General features: G+C 38.2%; 2 protein-coding genes and 2 long non-coding RNA genes across 4 annotated transcripts in view; 3 read left to right on the top strand and 1 right to left on the bottom strand.

Annotated features, from left to right (window-relative positions):
- Nucleotides 1-4305, bottom strand: part of LOC109724125 (thioredoxin reductase NTRC) — a 33140-nt gene extending 28835 nt beyond the window's left edge. Inside the window, exon 1 of the mRNA XM_020252820.1 lies at nucleotides 3927-4305. Coding sequence (XP_020108409.1) covers nucleotides 3927-4164 — 238 coding nt within the window. The 5' untranslated portion in view covers nucleotides 4165-4305. The remainder of the gene's footprint in view (nucleotides 1-3926) is intronic.
- LOC109723889 lies at nucleotides 5758-20296 on the top strand. Its single transcript, XR_002219767.1, has 6 exons — nucleotides 5758-6545; nucleotides 6654-6807; nucleotides 17900-17961; nucleotides 18943-19059; nucleotides 19843-19899; nucleotides 20209-20296. It is a non-coding gene; the product is annotated as an uncharacterized LOC109723889 (long non-coding RNA).
- On the top strand, nucleotides 8564-10300 carry LOC109723890. Its single transcript, XR_002219768.1, has 3 exons — nucleotides 8564-8585; nucleotides 9037-9099; nucleotides 10019-10300. It is a non-coding gene; the product is annotated as an uncharacterized LOC109723890 (long non-coding RNA).
- LOC109723888 lies at nucleotides 15431-17807 on the top strand. Its single transcript, XM_020252386.1, has 3 exons — nucleotides 15431-15817; nucleotides 15908-16013; nucleotides 16172-17807. The coding sequence occupies exons 1-3, from the start codon at nucleotides 15696-15698 to the stop codon at nucleotides 16778-16780; spliced, it is 837 nt and encodes a 278-aa protein (XP_020107975.1). The 5' UTR covers nucleotides 15431-15695; the 3' UTR covers nucleotides 16781-17807.

Below are 21729 nucleotides of genomic sequence, written 5' to 3'. Positions count from 1 at the left end.
GTGATTCAAGTGCCGGCTGTGCCGCACAGTGCCGGTGCCGCACGTACTGTGCCGCATCGTGCCGGTGCCGGACGTACCGTGCCACCAAAAAAAGGGCACGGTACAGGAGGGGTCTCGGACCCCCCCCTCCGTGCCACGGCATGCAGGCCTGTGCCGCATGAGACAGAGCGGCACGGCAATGCGTGCCGTGGTACGGCACTGTGCAAAAAAAATTTTTTGCTTTTTTTTTGTTTTTTGTTTTTTTTTGTTTGTTTTATTTTTTAGGGTACCTGAAGCATTCTGGGTACCCTACAACCCCCAAAAAATATTGCAAATCGAAAACCTATTTGTTAGGCAAGTCAAAAAAATTATAATTTAATTATTTTTGTTTATCAATAGAGGGCAAATTTTTAATTTACATATCCAATCCCTCCGCTTCCCCCACAAACATCCTTTTTTCTTCACAAATTATTTTATCAAAATTTGTCGTAGCGCGAAACTTTTGCCAAATTAGGAAAACAAAATCGAACTCAATAAATAAATTTTAAGGCACATCAAATATAAAATTTTATTTTTGCGTTAGAAGATTGAAAATACTGATAAAATTAAAAGTTAAATTAAATTAATTGATATTTAAATTTATTTAATTTATTTTTCATATAATTTATCGCTTAATTTTTTGATAGATCTAGCAATTTTTTTAAAAAATTAATTAAAAATATTTTTTTAAAATAATTTTAAAAATTATTTTTTAGTATTTAATAAAAGAAAGACTGTAATATGGTCAAAAGAAAAAAAAAAGGATGTCTTTGCATTTTAAAAATTCTAACCTGTAAAAATTTCTATTCTGCATCAGGTATAGTTGTACTTTACATACAAAAAAGCTTACAAGTATGTTAATTGATGAGTATAGTAAGCTATACATAGCAAATATTCATAATTAATTAATTAAATCTTTCAAAATAATATTATAAGAGTTTATTGAAATCAAAAAAACTGAAATAAGTCCGTGCCAAAGTGTGACACCCCAGTAGTCCCACATCGGATGGGAATGGGGTTGTCATTGGGTTTATAAGAGACTTAGACACTACTAATAATAACTGGGCTTAAGCATTTTGAGCCGGTTGTTGGGCCCAACGAGTTATTGTTGCTAGTGGGCTGGGTCGTTACATTTTGGTATCAGAGCCGGTTCACCAGCTGGACATGTGTAGCGAGTCTCGGCTGAACCAGGGTCTGGATGACGGGCTAGCGAGACGAGTCTCACATCACCTAGTGATCTTGGGCTGTGTGTGATTGGACTGACGAGGACGTCAGGGCCTTAACGGGGGGAGTCTGTGACACCCCAGTAGTCCCACATCGGATGGGAATGGGGTTGTCATTGGGTTTATAAGAGACTTAGACACTACTAATAATAACTGGGCTTAAGCATTTTGGGCCGGTTGTTGGGCCCAACGAGTTATTGTTGCTAGTGGGCTGGGTCGTTACGCAAAGCGTGCCAGTAGGAGGTCATGCGTATCCATCAGCACGCAAGCGTACCATGTGTCGGCACGGAAGCGTGCCGGTGCCGTACCATGCCAGGCAGGCAGCGACACGCCTCCGTGCCACTGCACTTTAAACCTTGCAAGAGAGGTTTTCTTTAATTCACATTTCTCTAACAACTGGAAGTTTTAGGCCCAGTTTGGATATCAGAATAATTTACCCAAGAATAACTTATTAGCTATGAAGATTTTCTAGTGTGACTGTACAAAAGGGGTTTGTTTTTTTATTACATAGAAGGTCTTGGTATTCATGATTTGGTAGAATAGCATATTTCACTTATGAGGTGATTTATCGTATTCTAAAACATAACTTGAAGGCAGAATATAATATTCAATTCTAAATATTTGATCACACTCCTCACCTACCAAATGTACAAATTTCTTTAGTAAATCAAGAAGATATAACAAACAAGATATTCATGCATCCAAATATGGCCTTAATGCTTATGCAGCAGGCTTAAAGTGTAACACTAAAGGCATTAACTGAATTAACCAATATTGACTAGTGACTACACAAAGCAAGGATTGCCCATGCTGGCCATGCCACCCCATGCCAACATTGTCATATCGTGTTGAGGTTGTGCCTACACGTGGCATAAGGTCTTGCTATACAAAAACGTCTTTTTTTTTGCATTTTTTGGGTCCCTTTTTCAGTTTTCTTTTTTGAAATGAAAAGGTTATCTAATGGTCTTTTGACTAAAAAAATGTAGATCTTATAAATCTACAAATTTTTGGAGCAAATAATGGATCCTGTTGCATAATTAGACCAAGATGTAGTTAAAAAAAAAAAAAAAACTAAAAATGAAGATTGCTACCAATCTTTTGTCATATTGATCTAGTGATGGTAGTGTCTTCCTATAATTTTCTTTCATTTATGACTTTAATTTCGTCTATATTAATGTATTTTTACGATACGTTAATATGGTATTCTTTAGTTACTAAGAAATCTACAATTCTATTCTTAATAAATTTTGTGAAATACCGACTGTCTCTAGAGCAAGTGGCAAAGGACTTGGTGGTTGGTACCCGAGGTCCCAAGTTCAAATCCTAGTTAATTCACATTTTCAGCTAAGTTTATTTCTAAATGAAATAAACGAAGCGGGTAGCGTGCTACCTATCTCTCAAAAAAAAAAAAATTGTGAAATATTAACACTTGGAGCATTTTTAAAGACATAAGAGGCATTAAACTGCTCCAAGAAAATAATTTTCACGAAAAACTAAATCTGTGCTAGTGTGCTAGTTGTGTTCCACTAGCATGGAGAACCGTGCCTTGGCGCGAGAGGTGCGGTTGTGCCATGCCACACCTACGTCACACAGGCACACCCCATGTCAGTGGCACAAAAATTCTTGGCATAAAGTAAATCTACCTCACACGTGAATAAATAAGAATAATACAGTGACTAATTTCAAGATCACACTAGAACTCTACTCTTCACGGAGGGGGGGAGGAAATAAAAGAAGAAACAAGTAAGCTTCCCTTCTTCCATTTGTCCTTGTGCAATGCCTCAAACACTTAAAACAGTAACTACGGGCATGTTTAGTTCATGATTGAAATGAGAATGGGAAATGAAAAATGGAATGACGAATCATCCACAAATGTTTGGTTCATTATTGGAATGGAAATCGGAAAGGACAATTGGGACACCTAGGATTTTGAAAGAAGGCTTTTGTTAAGGGAGAGGAGAGTGATGAAGAGAGAGAAGGGGTAGGTGTTTGTTAGAGAGGGATTTGAATGGTTTACTCTAAAATGGATCAATCCAGGATTCAGAACCAGTCATTCCAGTTCCAAAGTAGAATGGGAATCCGAATCTGCCCTTTGTAAAACAAACAACAACTATCGAAATCACTATCCTATTCTGAATCCAGAGTCTAAGATAGGTGAACCAAACAAGCCCAGCATCAAAGACCGAAATCTTTAAATTTGAAACTCAATTTCAGCAAGTTTAGCTAAGCAAGACGACACAAAATATTCAGTTACTTGTCACTTGCGAACAAAGCATTTCTAATCAACATCAAGCAACTGCACATTCACCGCCATTCAGTAGCAAAGCAAAAACTATTTCGCAAGCGAAAAGATAATAATTGAGTTAGTGACCAAAAAAGGAGAACACAGACAAGTAAGCTTCCCTCTTCCATCTCCTTTCCTTCTATATCCCAACTGCCTTGAGTAAATCAATAGAACTAGCATCAATGACCAAACTCTTTGAATATCAAACTCAATTTAGACAAATTTGGCTAATCAAGAAGATACTAAATATTCAGTTACTGGACACCTGCACACAAAGCATTCTAATCCAAACCAAGAGACCGCATCACTAGCATCATAGACGAAGTACCACCAGAAGAGTGGAGCAAATGGCCAATAATAAGCTAGACGAAGAAGTAGGAGAAGAAGCAGAGGAATGGAACCTGCGGCGGCAGAGGTAGGAGCAGGGGCCTCGGCGGAGACGGCGGGAGCGGAAGCCAAGACGGGAGGCGCGGGGCGGCGGCCGGCGGAGGAGGGAAGACGTGGGAAGAAGGGGAAGGCGGCGGCGGCGGCGCAGGCGGAGGAACGGCGGCGATGGAGAAGGAAACGGCGGTGGGAGCGGGCGGCGGAGGGCGGCGTGGCGGAAACAACGGCCGCCATCCCTATCCGGAGCACCGCCATCTCTTGATCATAAAAAAAGGAGAAGGTTTTGCTCTCCCTCTTCTTCTTGCTGATGATGATGGCGTTTCGGCTTGCGGCTGCGGGAGTGATGGTTGGTTGGCGGAGAACAGCGCTGGTATCAGTATCATCCGGATATATCGGACCAGCACATTCTCCTCTATTTCCGCCGCCTTGTCTTTTTCCTATTAGGGGCCGTTTGGCAATTACGTGAATTTAAAAAGGAGTTTTATATTATGTTGTATTAGATTGGTATGAAATTTTGAATACCCTAAAATATTTTACTTTATTTTTTTATATTTGGATAAATACTTAATTTTCGCGGGATTGAAAATTGGCTACTTTTTTGAAAAATAAAACTAACTGCTAACTTTTCCAAAATTATCCATGAGAGCAATTTGAATCTCATATATACACTCAAAAGCGATCAAATTAGCCATTATGATGACATAAAAATTATTTGAGAAGAGAGTAAGAAGACTATGATTATTGGACGAAGATAAAAAAGATAAAGGATAATTCGTGACATACCTTTTTTTCTATAATAAATAACCAAGCGAGAACACATATTCACACCTCAAATCAAACAAGAGCATGTTATGTCAATAAAGTTTTCCAGGGTCATGAACTTAGATGTAAGAGAGAGTTTTGAATAGAAACTCACATTTTTCATTCATTAATAAAATGTTTGAAAGATAAAGGTTTTCTACGTGACACAAGATACGTCACCGTTGAAAAGCAGATAGCTTTGTTTTTAAACACCTTAACAAAAAATGTAAGTAACCGAACTTTACAAGAACGGTTTCAACATAGTGGCGAAACTACTAGTCGACATTTTCGTCAAGTGTTGTATGCAGTTGCATAACTCAGTAGAGATTTTATTTGTTTGCCATGCTCTATCACCCGGTCAAAAATAAAAAATAATTCAATTTTTTTTCTTATTTTGAGATACTCTTGATTTTTTAAAATTTTTTATATTTAATTCAATATTGAGAATTGTTGGTGTAAATATTCAAAAAATAGAGGTTAGCTACAAAATAATTTAAAAAATATCAACGAGTCGATCAAGCCGAGGCACGGATATCTCGCTCTCTTTAAGGAGATTCAAGCCCTCTGCGGTTGGCAAAGCCTTTGAACCGATGCAGCAGAGCACTGACTTGTCCCCTCCAGGATACAACGGCTCGACCCTCATCGTGTGGCTTCACCAACTCTGCACAAGTAGATGAGCCCAAAGCTCCACCAAAAGAAACACCTTTCTTTGACCTTCTCTCTCTCAAGTATAATAGAAATAGCTTTATAGTTTTTTGAGTTGTGTTTGAATAGAGAAAAAGAGCTCTCTATATATAGGCTCTAAAAAGTATAGGTTACGAAAGTATTAAACCCATAGGTTACATAGTTAGTGCTATAGGAGTTTACATACGTAAATGAACTTAATTATATTCACCTTATTGAAGTAGGTTCACATATAAGTTCACAATGAATGCAAACTAAATGAAGTGGTAAATTCACATGCACAACTATAAATGCAAGTATAGGTTATACAAGGTTAATAAAATTCATATTAATAATAAAATGTAACAACAAGAATGAGTATACTAAAGTTAATAGCTTTTTCTTTACAAATTTCAGAACCATATTGGTGTTATAGATGGTATATATATTCGTATAAAAATCTCGACAAGTTTGTAAGAACTATATCGTAATAGAAAACAAACTTTGTTATAAAATGTTATGGTTGCTTATGATTTTGATCTTCATTTTGTATATGTAGGGCTGAGAAGGATCGGCTTCTGATGTGAGGATATTATAAGATTCACTTGACAACGATTTTGAGGTTCCACCACTACAGAAAAAGTAGCTTGTAGCTACGCTTTTTTGCCGATGCATGCGTAGCGGGTCGGCACTTTTAACCATCTGTCGTTAATATTGCGACTGTAACGCCTCGTGTCGCCAAGTTCCTGTGCGGGAACTTTTTCCCGTTCGCGCCTTGGGGTCCAGAGCAAAAAAAATCTTCCAAAACCCACTTCTTTTTCCCCCGAAACCACAAAACCCACTTATTTTTTCCCCGAAACCACAAAACCCACTTTTTTTTTCCCCCAAAACCACCAGATTCTCCTCCTCTCTCTAGCTCTATCCCTCTCCCTCTATTATTAGCAAAAACAGAGGGAAAGGTCGTCGCCGTTAGCCCTCACCGCGGCCGTCGCCATTCGCCCTCATCGCGGCCGTCGCCCTCACTGCGGCCGTCGCCATTGCCGTCGCCGTTGCCGTCGTCGTCACTGTCGCCGTTGCTGCCGACTCTCCCTCGCTGCTCCAGTCGCCGCCGACTCTGCTTTCGCTTTGGATTGTAGTTGCCCTAACTCTGCTTCCACCCCCTTCTTCTCCAAGTTACTCTCTTCCTTTTATTTATTTATTTATTTTGTGAAAATATTTTTTTTTCTTTGTATCTCTAGGGTGCTCTTCCTTACCTTACAAATTTTTCTACTCTTTTGAAGGGAAGAGCAAAGGCACTCAAGAATTAGGGCTAAATCTTTTTAAGTACGAAGCATGCATATTGGAGGATTTTTGCAATCTTCAACTGAAAAATACAACCTTTGGCTACTTGCTATGGACTAAGATATCATTCTATAATTGCAGTCCACATTGGAGGTTAGTTTACTATGTGTTTATTTTAGCATATTTTTTTTTATTTTAGGGTAAGCATATTTTTTTTATTGAGAAAGAAGTTTGTGATATATCTTGTCTAAAATGTGTGATCTGATTGGTGTTTTTTGTGTCTTTAATTAGGACTCCTATTGTACTAAATTAATTTTGGATGCAAATAATTATTGTAGATTTTATATATATTTTTGTTCATAATTAGTAATAATTTTAATTGATGATGGGGCTATGTTATTTCTTCATATTTTTATGAAAAAAGAAAAAAAAATTTGGTTAGATGCACACTAGATCAATTGCAGGGGAAAAAAAAAAAGAGCATTCACAATTCATTGCCAAATTGTGAATGCCTATTTGTGTCCTTTTTTACTATTCATTGCCAAATTTTTGTCTAGCAATTGCTTATCGTTATAGTTAACTGCTCCAGAGAATTGTAGAAGTATTTTGTGCACTGCTTATAAAGATTTGACTGAAAGTGCTTTTGGTGCTGTCCTCGTTTGGAAAATGACGCAGTCAGTATTCTGTTTTCGCCAAACTTTTCAATATCAGTTGATTTTGATGAATGTCGGTCAATTTATCTACATTTGATTTGATTATATGCGAATAAAGAATTGTTTTGCTGCTTGGCATATTTTCTAGATTTCTTCATACCTTTTTTTTTTTTTTTTATATATTTAGTGCATGTATGGTAAGTATGTCGTCTACAAGGTTATCACAATAGCTAACCTTGTAGACCATTGTTTAATTTTTCTTTTCTTGTCTTCACTCTATTATTTTTTCAACACTTTGCATGCTGTTGATTTGAAAAAGGATGTGGTCATTTTTATTTTCTTAATTTAAATATAGAAATTTTATTCTGTTTGTTTGATAAGGAATTATTNTCGTGTGGCTTCACCAACTCTGCACAAGTAGATGAGCCCAAAGCTCCACCAAAAGAAACACCTTTTGTAACGTATCAAAACCTGGAAACGATATTCGAACTTTGACCAAATTGGTTAAAGCATCGAAGGAAAGCGATGAACCAGTTCCTCTTGCATTCCAACGAGTTGGAAGGGGGACAAATGAGTTTGGAAAGACTTATAATGCTTTTAGCATCGACCGACGCGAAATAGAGCCGAGGAAAAGCGAAAAACAGCATTCTGGAGCTGTTGTACCGGTACAAGGTGATGGCTGTACCGGTACAACCATCACGGAACAGTGCTCTGATTGCTGTACCGGTACAAGGTCTCCTTGTACCGGTACAAGCCCGACGAAACCGAGAAACTGAGCTCTCGGGTTGGCTGGGCTTCAGGCGCTGTACCGGTACAAGGGACCTTGTACCGGTACAAGCCCGACGAAACCGAGAAACCGAGCTCTCGGGTTTGGCTGGGCTTCAGGCGCTGTACCGGTACAAGGGACCTTGTACCGGTACAAGCCCGATGAAACCGAGAACCGAGCTCTCGGGTTTGGCCTGCTAATTGGCCTTGTACCGGTACAAGACCCCGTGTACCGGTACAAGAGGCCCCCGACAGCACAGTAAGGTCTGGCGCAAATAAAAAGAAAGGGAGGGTTTAGTTGCAATTGTTACAACACTATAACACCCCAAACACCCCTCTCCCTCAGCAGCCACACACACACACACTCCTCTCTCATTTTCTCTCCTCTTTCTCTCTAAAGAACTAAAAGAAGAAGAAGAAGAGAAGGAGGAGGTGGTGAGGCTTGGGATTTTGGAGTTTTGGAGGGTCAAGAAGCTCTCCAACAAGAAGGAGCTTGCTAGGGCTTGGACAAAGGTGAGTTTAATCACTTATTTGAGTCTAGGGTTTGGATTTTAATCCAAAGTTTTAGGGTTTTGAGCTTGTTTCTAGATTTAGAAACCTTGAGGAGCTATGGAACCATGAAATCCATGGTTTTCATAAAGCCCTCTCATGGTGGATCACTAGGGCTCAAAGTAGATGCCCTAGGGTTGGTTCAAATGGGTTACGAATGGTATTAGAAAGCTTCTAGGTTGATTCTAAGCTATCTTTTGCTTAGCAATGAGATCAATCTAGGGAATATGCCAAAATGACATTGTTAGGGTTTGAAAATTGGGGCTTTTGTCCTAGGATTTTCGGGGACAAATTGAACCCGTAGAAACCTAATTGGGGGTGTTCTAAACGCGTTGGACAACTCCGTTTAGGCATTCGAGAATGTTGGGAAATAGTTCATGTACATAGGGCCTAATTGGCACTATTTTGGTTGTAGGACACGAGTTCGACGTCCGTGTGGCGCACGAGACTTCACACCTTGCTACTACTACCCCTCGAGGTGGGTGGTGCATTCCAAGGACATCGGAAATCTCTTTATGTCTAAGTGTCATGTTTTGAGCATATGAGTATACTTGAGCATTTTGCATAATAGGGTTAAATTGTGAGCTTTTATTTGCATAATGTATATTCAATTGCATGTTGAATGTTTAAAGGAATGTGAGAATTATAAATCCTATGTATGCATGATTGTGACAAGAACCTAGAAGGGTTAGTAAACCAAAGTGACACTATGACATAGATTTAGCAAGTGGCATCGACGAGTCTAGAACACTTAGTAAACAAGTGTGGCATTTGACGTGAGAACAAGAATATAGAACATTTAGTAAACAAATGTGGCATGAGTACAAGAACTTGATAGCGTATATGACATTGGTGATAGCAAAGAACGCAAGAACAAGAACGACCGAGATATTATGACCTTCAACCTTAGTGTTAAGAGTCATTTGAGCATAGTCTCCCTTAAAGTTAAGAAATGGATTGAACTTGGAATCCTCGAATGTAGGATTGATCGTACTCACATTAGTCCTTGCTCGAGGTTGTGGTAGCTCCCCCTCGGGCGATGTGCTCCGGAGTCGACATCACTGGATTGTAGCGAGTATCTCCCCAGTGGGCGGTCCCATCGGGTTGTAGCGAGTATCTCCCCGAATATTGGGATTTTGAGTTGGTGAGTTTGTTGAGGGCGAAACCTATGGGTTAGCCAAGAGATTGGGTATTGACACTATGACCTTGCATTCATCATGAGCATTATATTGAGCATATCATTTTATATTGTTCAGGCATATTAGTGCATTTGCTAGTTGGTTACTTACTTTCCTTTATTCTATTATGCCTGATTAGACCTAGTGGGATAGTCGGCGTGGTTGGTTGCCGAACCCACTGGGAACTTCGTTGTAGTTCTCACACCCCTTTTTCCTCAGAGCCGGGACCCAGCGTGCCGGCGGACGATCGCGGTAAGGGCATCGCGCCCTAGATAGAGACCGCCCGAGTTGTTCATTTACCTTAGTTGCATACCCTTTATTATATTATCTTTTGTACCTCGATGACGAACTTACCTTAATGAATGATGTAAGGCATATTTACTTTAAATGTCAAAAGTTATATTTTGGATGAAATGAGATGTAAAAAGAAATGATGCAAAGTTGTAATAGATTCTATAAGTGTAGTTGTTTACTTTCACTCTTGGCTATTGCTTGCCCTTGTGCAAGCCATTGTGTATGCTTCCGCTTATGCAATTTCTATACTCTATCTGTACCTGTTGTTGAGCCTTGGGCGGACGGGGGAGGCTCTGTCCATTCGGCGTCTGTTTCACACTCTCGAACCGGCCAAAAAGGATCGGGCTCGGGGCGTGACATAGTGTCATTGAACATAGATTGGGAAATGTAGTGGTAGGAAGAACACTTGTATTGGAATGCCATTAAACCTAGAGTCGAGTGAACCTAGGTGGGAAAGACTTAGGACCTAGTGTTGTTGAACATAGGTTATGGAATATAGTAGTAGGATGACCACTTGGACATGAGAATATAAACCTAGAAAGGTTGATATATAATATAGGGTGAATTTGAACCTTGAGACTTGGGAAATGGATTCCATAATCCCTAGGACTGGTACTTGCGGCTATGTGGTTATCCTTACTCGGCAAGTGATGCATGACTGCAGGTATGTGGTTCTCCTCGCCCGGCAGCGTTTAATGACTGCGGGTATGTTGTTCTCCTCGCCTGGCAGTGAATCATATATGATTACGGGTATGTGGTTCTCCTCGCCTGGCAGTGAATCATATATGACTGTGGGTATGTGGTTCTCCTCGCCCGACAGTGATATATGATTGCGGGTTTGTGGTTCTCCTCGCCGGATAAATGAGTTGGGTCAAGGGTATGTTGGTATTCCCTCATTCTACGGATAACCTATAGTCGAGTGGATTTAAGGCTGAGGTATATGTGAGACGTCCTTCTCCTCAGGCCTGGATATGAGCGGTAGTTTGCTAATGATTGACTCAAAACTGAGTCGGGTGGTATAGCTTGGCTAAGATAAAAGAACCTTAGAGCGGATTGGGAATGAGGTGGATAGTGAAATAGAAAGTAGAAAGGTAGATCTACTTGCATGATTTTTATTATCGCATTTAGTTGAGGCATAAGTATGGATGTTTAATTACTTGCACATAGTTGAGTCATATATTTATATGTTGGACTAACCTACTTATGTTGCCTCCTTTGGACCTGGTGGATCGAGCTCTTCCCTTGGGTGGCCGTACCCACTGGGAACTATATTTATAGTTCTCACCCCTATAATTTTCAAATCCACACATGAGCGGCGCGGCGGCGCATGGAAAGAGCGCAGCTCAGTAGATAGCGCCCTACCATGGTGACCAGGATAGAAATATCCTCTACTAGATAGCTTAGGGAAATTGAAATGAAAAGAATGAAAGAAAATTATAATAACAACTTGATTGTATTTGAAAAGAATGAACCAAAAACGTAATAAGTGAATGAAATGTGAATGCTTATAATAGCATATTGGTTTATGTTTATGATGTTTTCCTTATACAATCCGTGTATGAATTCGGTTCCTGTTTGGAACATCTTGAATTTGTATTGATTGCGACGCCTTGGGCGAGCAAACAAGGACAACTCTGTCCGTTCGGCGGGTTTGGCATATGCGCCCGTGCGAGATTTCTTCCACCAAATTGGGGAAAGGACGGCGGGGCGTGACACTCAAGCTATAATAGATTTTTGTAAAAAGAAATTGATAAATCTAAGTCTAGCAAACATATTAAGTTAAGACAAAAGTCTGTTATATGGTTATTTACTCATGATGATATTTCTTTGAATGTTACCAAATTTGAGCAGAATCTTGCATATTCCTTGTTGAAAGGCCTAAATAGGATTAAAGATCTGGAGTCATCGAGGGGGATGAGATTTTGCTTATAAAGGTTCAATGTGGTAAAAAGAAGCTGTCAGATTGGCCAAAGAGCACTTTCTACCGTCTACATATAAGAGCTTTAGCTCTACTATCATCCCTACGGTGAGTAGTACTCTGTATAGTGATTGAGGTTGAGCTTATATCTAATGGAATCTAAGGCGGTAATTTTCTAGAGATGTGACTCTACATACACATATCCTTGGAGGAGACCACCTATGTAAGTGTATTTGTATTTAGCTGCGGCTATGAGATGTGGGTTGTTCATAAAAATTCTTATGAAAAATTAAGATATTGTGCATAGTCATTAATGCATAGACTCATGATAAAAAAGTCTATATTATATGTGTGGTAGCTGAAGTTAGGGCCAAAGGAACGCGGTCCAAAATTTGATTCACACCAATTCATTCTGATGGAAATTGCTTATACTAAGTAGGTTTATGGCCCTGTTTGGCTAAGCTTTTGCAAAGTGATTTTCAGCTGAAAATCACTTTTAGGCCAAGCTAGAGTGTTTGGTAAAGGTATTTAGAAATCTGATTCTGCTTCCTAAAAGCTGAAAACTGATTCTTCAACCTCCAAAAGCAGAAGCTGAAAAAACCTGCTTTTCCAAAACAGATTCCCGCACAAGCTGTTTCACAACTTAAATTTTTTTACTAAAATACCGAAATTACCCTTAAACAAACATTACAATTCTATCATATCCTTTTATAATTAATAATATATCTCTTATTACTCTCCTATTACTCTCACAGCCAACTCCCACTCCTACTCCCAAAAAAAAAAAAACACTCTCCTCTCCTCTCTTCTTCATCTAATCACTCCCCTCTCCTTCCCTCTCTTCTTCATCTCTCTCCTTTTTTCCTCTCCGGCGACGCGTTTTCCACCGGCAAGTTTCTTCTCCGGCGAGTTTTTCTCCGGCGAACCTCCAAGGTACTCTCTTTTTTTTTTTTTCAAGGAGAGTGTTTTTTTTTTTCATACAGATTATCTCTCTCCCTCTCTTGATTTCTCTCCCTAATCCGCGCCCGACCCTAGATCCGCGCTGGCGTGATCCGGCAAAGACGGATCCTGCCGCCTTGGCCGGATCCGCGCCGGCGAGCTCCAGCTTTGCCGGATCCAGCCTCGGATCCGCCTTTGAGCCAGATCTGGGCGTGGATCACGCCGGCAAGATCCGGCAAAGATGGATCTCGCCGACTTGGCTGGATTGGCGCCGACGGGGTCCGGTTTTGCCGGATCCGGCCCCGGATCCACCTTTGACCTCGATCCGAGCTCGGGTCAGCGCCCGCGGGATCCGACAAAGACGGATCCCGCCGGCTTGGTCGGATCTGCATCGGGACTGCATCATGATGATGAACTTAGCAAAATCAAGATGGAAATTGAGTGGTTGTGGTCGAAGAGGAGGCCCATCTCATATGCTATATTTTTTTTTCATTTGTAGAATCTGCTTTTTTTTTTGCACACTTCTTGTTCAATTTGAAGCATTAATTCCATTTCTTTTTCACTGCCAATACCCTATCTGATGCATATTTCTTTTTGCTGCGGTAAGTTCATCATCGGTTCCGTTCGGAGAGAAGTTTGCTTTATAATCTTATTTCTTACTTGACTGTAGCTCCATTTATAAAATTTAGTTACTTGTATCTTGTGGTTTTGATTATACATTTTAATACAACNATATTGGAATGACAAGATAAACGAAAAAACTTGTCATGTATGTGGATCTTCAAGGTGGTTAAAGAATAAAGAAGATGAAGATGACACTTTAGGAGAGGATGAAGATACGACTAAGAAGAAAAAGCCGGCCAAAATATTGCGGTATTTTCCTCTGATTCCAAGATTAAAAAGAATTTATATGTCGTCGAAGATGGCTTCCTCCATGAGATGGCATGAAGAAGGCCGTACAAAGGATGGAATCTTAAGGCACCCAGCTGATGCCTTAGCATGGAGATCATTTAATGATCACCATCCAGATTTTTCTTCTGATCCTCGTAGTATTAGACTCGGACTAGCAAGCGATGGATTTAACCCTTTTAGAACAATGAGCTCCACATATAGTACGTGGCCTGTTATGCTGATCCCATATAATCTTCCACCATAGTTGTGTATGAAAAAATCAGCATTAATACTATCTATGGTTATCCCTGGTGAGAAGGGTCCAGGCAATGATATTGATGTCTATTTGCAGCCTTTGATACATGAATTGAAAATATTGTGGAATGGTGTCGATGCATTTGATGCTTTCACAAAGCAAAACTTTAACATGCGGGCTGCTCTACTTTGGACCATCAATGATTTTCCTGCCTATGCAATCTTATCTGGTTGGAGTACTAAAGGACGAATTGCTTGTCCTTGTTGTGGTAATTCAACTCATTCACGTTGGCTAAAGCATGGAGGAAAATTTTGCTATATGGGCCATCGTAGATGGTTAGAAGAAAGCCACCCATTTCGATTTAAAAAGGATGACTTTGATGGTTCTATAGAGTTGCGGTCTGCTCCAACTACACTATCGAGAATTGACACTCTTAGGCAACTAGAGGGCATCAACTTTCAATATGGAAAAGGTGCTAAGTTTAAGAAAAGGGCAAGAGAGGAAGTTCGTAACGTTATTAATGAAGAGCTAGTGGAAAAGGATAACAATACAAGCCATGTTGCAGTCTTTGAGGATGCCGACGATTTCATCAACGGTCCTCAAAACTTGGATGAGGATGGAGTACATAGGGTAGATCAACAACTATGGAAAAAAAGAAGCATCTTTTTTTATCTACCTTATTGGAAGAATAATCTTCTTCGACACAATTTAGATGTAATGCATATTGAAAAAAATGTGTGTGATAATCTTGTAGGTACTATGTTGAATATTGTTGGAAGGACTAAAGACAACTTAAAAGCACGTCTTGATTTGAAAGATATAGGTATAAGGCATGACCTCCATCCTGAGGTTTTGCCTAATAATAAAACTCATTTGCCTGTTGCATGTTATACTATGTCGGCTGATGAAAAAGTCATTTTCTTAACTGTTTTGAAGAATCTCAAAGTTCCAGATGGTTATGCCTCTAACATCTCACGTGGTGTAAATCTAAAGGAACGCACACTAACAAACCTTAAGTCTCATGACGGTCACATTTTGATGCAAGACATCCTACCAATAGCTTTGAGGGTTGCTATGCCCAAGCAAGTAGCAGTTGTTGCTATTGTTTCGGAGTTATCATCTTGTTTTAAAGCATTATGCTTAAAGGCTCTCGACATTGAGGAGCTTGATCGGTTACAATCTCGAGTTGCACTGACACTTTGTCTCATGGAGAAAATATTTCCTCCCAGTTTTTTCACCGTAATGGTTTACCTAGTAATTCATCTAGTATCTGAAGCAAAATTGGGTGGGCTTGTACACTATAGATGGATGTATCCAATTGAGAGGTACGAATTTTAATTTTGTTAGGTTTAATATCTTGAATAATATTATTGACATTATCAGATTATATTATATCTTCATCCTGTATTTCTGATCGAAGGTATTTAGTACGCTTAAAGTCATATGTACGCAATAGAGCTCAACCTGAGGGCTCTATTGCAGAAGGGTACATTGCCGAAGAGTGTTTGACATTTTGTTCGAGGTATCTTGAAGGTGTGGAGACAATTTTCAATCGACCGCAACGAAACTATGACAATGTGCATAATGCAGATGATTATATGTTCTCATCTAGTGGACGAGTTCTAGGACAGTTTGAGAGTGTTATTCTTGATGAAATTTCTCTATTGCAAGCACATCGTTATGTGTTACTCCATTGTGATAAGATATCCTCCTATCGTAGGTGAAATATCACTATAACTTTTTCATTATATAATTGACTTTAACTTTCTCAATGTATTCTACATATATAACTTTATCAATTGTCATGCAGTGAATTTTTGGTTGCTCAGCGAAGAGCAAATCGTAACATTCGAGCTAACCCAAGTATCGAGCATAAATGGCTGGTTGAAAATTTTTCTAATTGGCTTCTTACAAAGGTTAGCACAAAAAATTGAGATACTCGTGAAAATATAAGGATTAAGTAACAATATCAAGATACTCATGCGAATCATATACTTTATTCTTGATTAAGTATATTATATTATTATATTAAATACAGAAAGTTACTTGACATTTCCTCTACTAAAAATGTTAGGTTCCAAAGATGGCCGAGAACAATTGCCCAGAGGAAATTATTGCAATTGCCCGAGGTCCAAATAATGTCGCTAAGAGATATAGTGGCTTTGTTATTAATGGGTTTAGATTCCATACAAAAAATCGTGAGAAATTAAGAAAAACCCAGAATTCTGGAGTGATGGTTGAAGCAGAAGGACAAGATTATTATGGCAAACTCACAGATATTTTTCAGTTAGATTACTATGGAAACTTTAAGGTCGTCTTGTTTCGTTGTGAGTGGGTTGATATTAGGTCACCAAGAGGAATGAAAAAGGATACAAATGGCTTTGTTCTTGTGAATTTTTCTAAGTTAATGCACACTTGGCACTTATTGAAAGATGATCTATTCATATTCTCATCTCAAGCAAAACAAGTTTTCTATATTCAAGACGTGAAGAATGAAGAATGGTCTTATGTTCTTATAACAAAGCCAAGAGACTTGTATGATATGGGAACAACATTGCAAGGAGAGGATGATGATGATCAGACATACACTCAATGCATGCCGTTTAATGTTATTGATGCTAACCAATTAGATAATTGTGCAAGTTGGGCAAGAACAGATGTTGAAGGAGAGAATAGTCTTTGATATGGCTTTTGTGACCCTTTCATTATGGCATTAACGTATCATCTTTTCATTATGGCATTAAAGTATTATATGCTTTCTTTTTTTTGTTTACCTTTTAGATTCTGTTTGCTTACATCAAAATAATTAGTATAAGATTTTCACAATACTTATAATTGTTATGGATTATTTTTTTAGACATTCACTTGACTAAGATGCACTACAACAAAAAGAAAGAAGTTAGACCATTAGTGGCGACTAATGTCGCTGCAGAATGTTTTCATACATCGCGCCATTACTTCCCTCTTCCTTTTTTCACCAACAAGCACTATCTTTTTTTTTTGGACTATTATACCCTTACTTATTGTATATGTTGTATGTAAATAGTTGGATTATTTAGTCTTTTGACAAATTAAAAAGGGGTAAATAATATGTACAGGGAAAAAAACCCCTAAACCCCAAATCACACGAGTGATCACCCTCTCATTCACTTGACTGTGAAGTGCTTTAGTTGCTTAAGCTGAATGCATAAGTAGGTTTCTGATCAAACGAGGTTGGAGTCTAAGTTGTTGGCTTTGTAGCTTCTATACCTTAAACTTGATAAGAAAAAAAATTAGTAATAAGTGGATTTGAGAATTGGAAAGCGCATAGCAGTTTGTATTAGATTAAATTTCCATCAAAGAAAAAAAATTGATGGCTAAGATGAAACCCTCAAACTTCATTTTTTTAGTGGCCTTGGTACATAAGCAAGACCCCTAGAAGGTGCCCTTCTCCTCTTCATTTTCTTCCTGGCTTGGAGCAAGATGCCATTTGCTATGCTAATCTGTTGATTTATTCAAGTCGGCATTCATTTTTTCAGTATTGGCCACTATTCTTTTTGTTGAAGCTGGTTGTTATATAATTGGATTACCAAGCGAATGATAAGAAGTCTTATTCATAGTAACATACTCAATTGGGTAATATTGTGTAGTTCAATACTCAGTTCTTGGAATTTATCGATCCGTTTCTATTACACCAATTCTTCTGCAAAGTAAGGACGACATTGATGTTATATAACTTTTCAATTTGAGTATGCATTTCAGTGATGCTTGAGTACTGATTTTTTTTTACTGATTTTTTTTTTCTCGATTGTTTGAATTTCAGGATGTTCACGGACTTTTGCCGGAGGCTGAGGATCATGAAGGGTTCAGAGGCACTTGGACTTGGTAAGTACAAGTCAACAGTTAACAGTCAACAGCCAACAGCCAACAACTGGAACTTAGTAATTGATTTATCTTTCTTATTTCTGCATTCTGATACATGAACCAAAACTTGTATGAGACTCATCTAAATCATGGATTCCCTGGTAAAGATTTTTCAATTTCCAACTTCTATTTTCAAACTTGAGAACTTTTTTCCTCCACTTTGCTTAATATAACAAACCCACTTGACTTGAGTCTTTTGATTCCTTAAATGAACTTCGGTTTTAGCAACTTCATCTTTATGGCTTGAAATCGTTAGTTCTACTTGAAGCCTAGTACCTTTGCGCTAACCTGGTAAGGGGTTTTCGTTGTTATAGCAATGTAGGATAAGGAAGTCTCTACATGTCACCATCAGCTTGAAAAGAGAGCATTGAAAGTTTGATTAGGATCATCTTGTAGCAGTTTTGCAGTTATTAGGCCAAATGGTATTTTGATCTTAATAACATAGATTGTCATCAAGTCTTTGTACGCCTGCTTGTTATTCTATATGTGTAAATCATGCAAAGAATGAATTTCAATTTTTGATAACTTGTGTTATTTATAGATTGAAATGCTCTAAATTTGTTTTGGAAATGAAAGAACTTGTCATCAAGGCCAAATGAATTTCAGTTTTTGATAACTTGTGTTATTCTATTCGTTTCATCAAATTTTAATTAGATTTCTCTGGATTCTACTATTATATATAGTTGGACTTATATGTATTGGCATCTTTCATCTTGAAGCCTAGTACCTTTGAAATCGTTAGTTCTACTTGATTCACTTATAATTTCTATTTCATCACTCCCAATCAAGTAATTTAATAAACAGTACCTCTATTCTTTTATGATTCTCTTAGTTGCATGATAAAATCCACCATATTGCCACATTATGATTCTTCATCACTGCATATATTTGACATATTGAATATATTTTTCACTGCGATATGATTTTTGAATATTTTGACAGGATAATGTGAAACATCAAACTCATTTTCTATCACGCAAACTAGCAAAAGTTGTCTTGTTGAGTATGGAAGTTGTTGCTCAGTCAATGGGATCTAAGACTCACATTCATAATTAAAAGGTGAGTATACTTTGTTGATCATCAAACAAATGATTTTGTATAAAGAAACAGAAATTCGACCTTCTATATATATATTGTTAATATGTATCTGTAGTTTTACAGTTATTAGATCAAGTTAAATTTTCACGCAGCTTGACGATTGCTTAAATTTTAAGAAAATCATTAGGTAATCCTCTCTCTCTTTCTTTTCCTTCTTCCCTCTTTTCTTTTCTTCTCCTTTCTCTTCCGTTCTCTTCCTTCCTTCCTATTCCCCTTCCCTGCTACTGCTACTGCAGGAAATTCTTGCAGTAGCAGCTGCAGCAGGGCTGCTGCTGCAGGCAGCACCAGCAGCAGGCAGCATGCAATCAACTGTTGCTGCCAGGCTATTGAGAGACAAAGAGATTACAAGTAGATTATTCTAATTAAGCATTTGAGATGAGCTTAATTACCTTATGCAAGCCATCCTGGCAAATAGTTGCTCACACTTGGCCCGGGGGTTGTCGCGATTGTTATTTGATCAAGGTGGTACCTATTAAGTATGAAATATTAAAAACTTTGCTCTTTGCCTGCTTAAGTTTTTATAGTAATAAGTTGTTTTACATAAGTATTAAAACATTGTATATTATGTATGAAGGTTTGATCAATTTTGTTATGTTTAATCCACAAGTTAATTTCATTGGTATTATGATGAATTGTTGACTATTTGATCAAACTTTGCAATTCCAAACAAGGCCTAAAACTTTGCAATTTTGTTCTGTTTAACCGATAATGATTTGGCCGTCGTTTCTCCAATTCTTTTTGCAGATCCTGTTCAAGATCCAGATCTTCCAAGCGTTCGGCGAGTTCGAGTTCCTAGCTCTAGTAAGTTAGCTCTAGTAGTTGCTCTCTACAGGAAAAACACATTTTATTGTGGTTGATTTTGAGGCTGTTGTAAATTTTTGTGTCATATATGTTATTCAGTGGGACAAATTGTCGCCACTAAAACGTTTTTCGTGGCGACAATTTGGCCTATGGTGGCGACATTTGTCGCTACTAAATCTTGTACCTGTAGTAGTGATGTCTTGTATTAGGTGAGTTTTAATATAATATAGGTTTAGATAAATGAATTTTTTGAATTTTTTTAACTTTTAATCTGCTATGAAATTTCTGAATATGCTACTACATTTTTAGATTTTGAACAATGGTTCGATCGAAAAGATTGAGGGATCATGAAGTCACAAATCTTGTGCTGGATGAATCTCAAACAAATGGTGATGACNTCTAAAATCACTTCAGCACAATCACTTTTCTATCAGACTCAGCCAAACGCTCTACAGCTTTTAACATAAATCACTTTTCTAAACCAAAATCACTTTTTCAGAAATCACTTTTTCAGAAGCTTGGCCAAACAGGGCCTAAGTCTTTTAAACACACCTTGCCCATTGACCATTTCTACCTTTTGGGTTGTACTATTCCACCAGCCACCACAATCGCCCATTGGCCAATTTTACCTTTTAAATTATACTATTCCACCAACCACCACTAAATCTTAGGGAAATCATTCAACTCACTGATCCAAAGGCTAAAAATCCACAAGCGTTGAGTGCTTGGTGCTATTAGAAGCATTGATGTTACTCCTTGTCCTGCCAATTTGACCCGTTCGGGCATGTGCAATAGACCCACACAATGGGTAAGGTCTTCTCTACCCACACGAAGCGGAACATATACCAACCTATACAATGCCTTAATGTATATACAATATGTAACAATGGTTTACTATGTCATTAGCCTATACATTCATCTCATTCCATTTCGTTACTTTTATAAACTTTTTAGCTTGGTTTACTTTCTTATCACATCCCATGGAAAGTTGAGGGAGATCGAACTTCTCTCTAATTGGTGAACATCACCAAGTACCATTGAGAGTTGAGAGGAAAAGTATCTCCCTTTGCAACATTAAGTGTCGAGGGAGATCGACATCTCCCAAGTTGGACAGGTCACACATATCATCATTTCACTCTAAGTTCATGACTTTTAGTTATCCACATTATTCATTTATCATTCTCTTATCCTCTAGCTCAAGTTTACCTTAGAGTTCACATATCGCCTATGTCTCATACCCTAAGTTTCATCCTAGATTCAATGCCACTATTTTCACACCTTAGGTTCCAACCTGGATTAAAGGCCACACTTATTCCCTATGTTTGAAGATTCACATGGTACCCAATCGTGCATATAAATGCATTTTTTTCATTTATACATTCATGTCCTATAATGCCTAACACGTCAAATATTTTACTTTTAACACCATAAGGGTTGAAACCCTATTCTCCTCTAGGTCAAATGTTCATACATTACCTTGACCTACTAGATTTCCTAGCATGAAACTAAAATACATTTAATTAGTTTACTTAATACCCATAATACACGCTATTAGTCAAATAAAATTTTAGTTAAAGAAGAGATAAGATCAATTTCAATGATATTCCCCACCTTCTTTTAGATTCTTTTAAGGGGTGATCCTTGATCTCCTAAAAACTCAAAAAAACTCTAAAAAAAGTTCTAAAGAAGTTAGAACCTCAAAAGTTCTTCATCACCTCTCCACCTTCTAGACAAGAAAAACGCGTTGAGAGGTTTGCCTTCACCAACCTGAGCTCCCCCAAGTCTCCAATGAATTGGATCTCCAAACTCCATCAATGGGGAAAGTGGAGT

Source organism: Ananas comosus, linkage group 18 (assembly GCF_001540865.1).
Source record: "Ananas comosus cultivar F153 linkage group 18, ASM154086v1, whole genome shotgun sequence".
Lineage (NCBI taxonomy): Eukaryota > Viridiplantae > Streptophyta > Magnoliopsida > Poales > Bromeliaceae > Ananas > Ananas comosus.
This window is presented reverse-complemented; position numbering and strand designations above follow the sequence as displayed.

Coding starts and splice junctions, on each gene's coding strand:
- LOC109723888 (XM_020252386.1), top strand. CDS start 15,696: ATGTTCTCATCTAGTGGACGAGTTCTAGGACAGTTTGAGAGTGTTATT. Junction 15,818..15,907: donor AAGATATCCTCCTATCGTAG/GTGAAATATCAC, acceptor ATTGTCATGCAG/TGAATTTTTGGTTGCTCAGC. Junction 16,014..16,171: donor CTAATTGGCTTCTTACAAAG/GTTAGCACAAAA, acceptor TAAAAATGTTAG/GTTCCAAAGATGGCCGAGAA.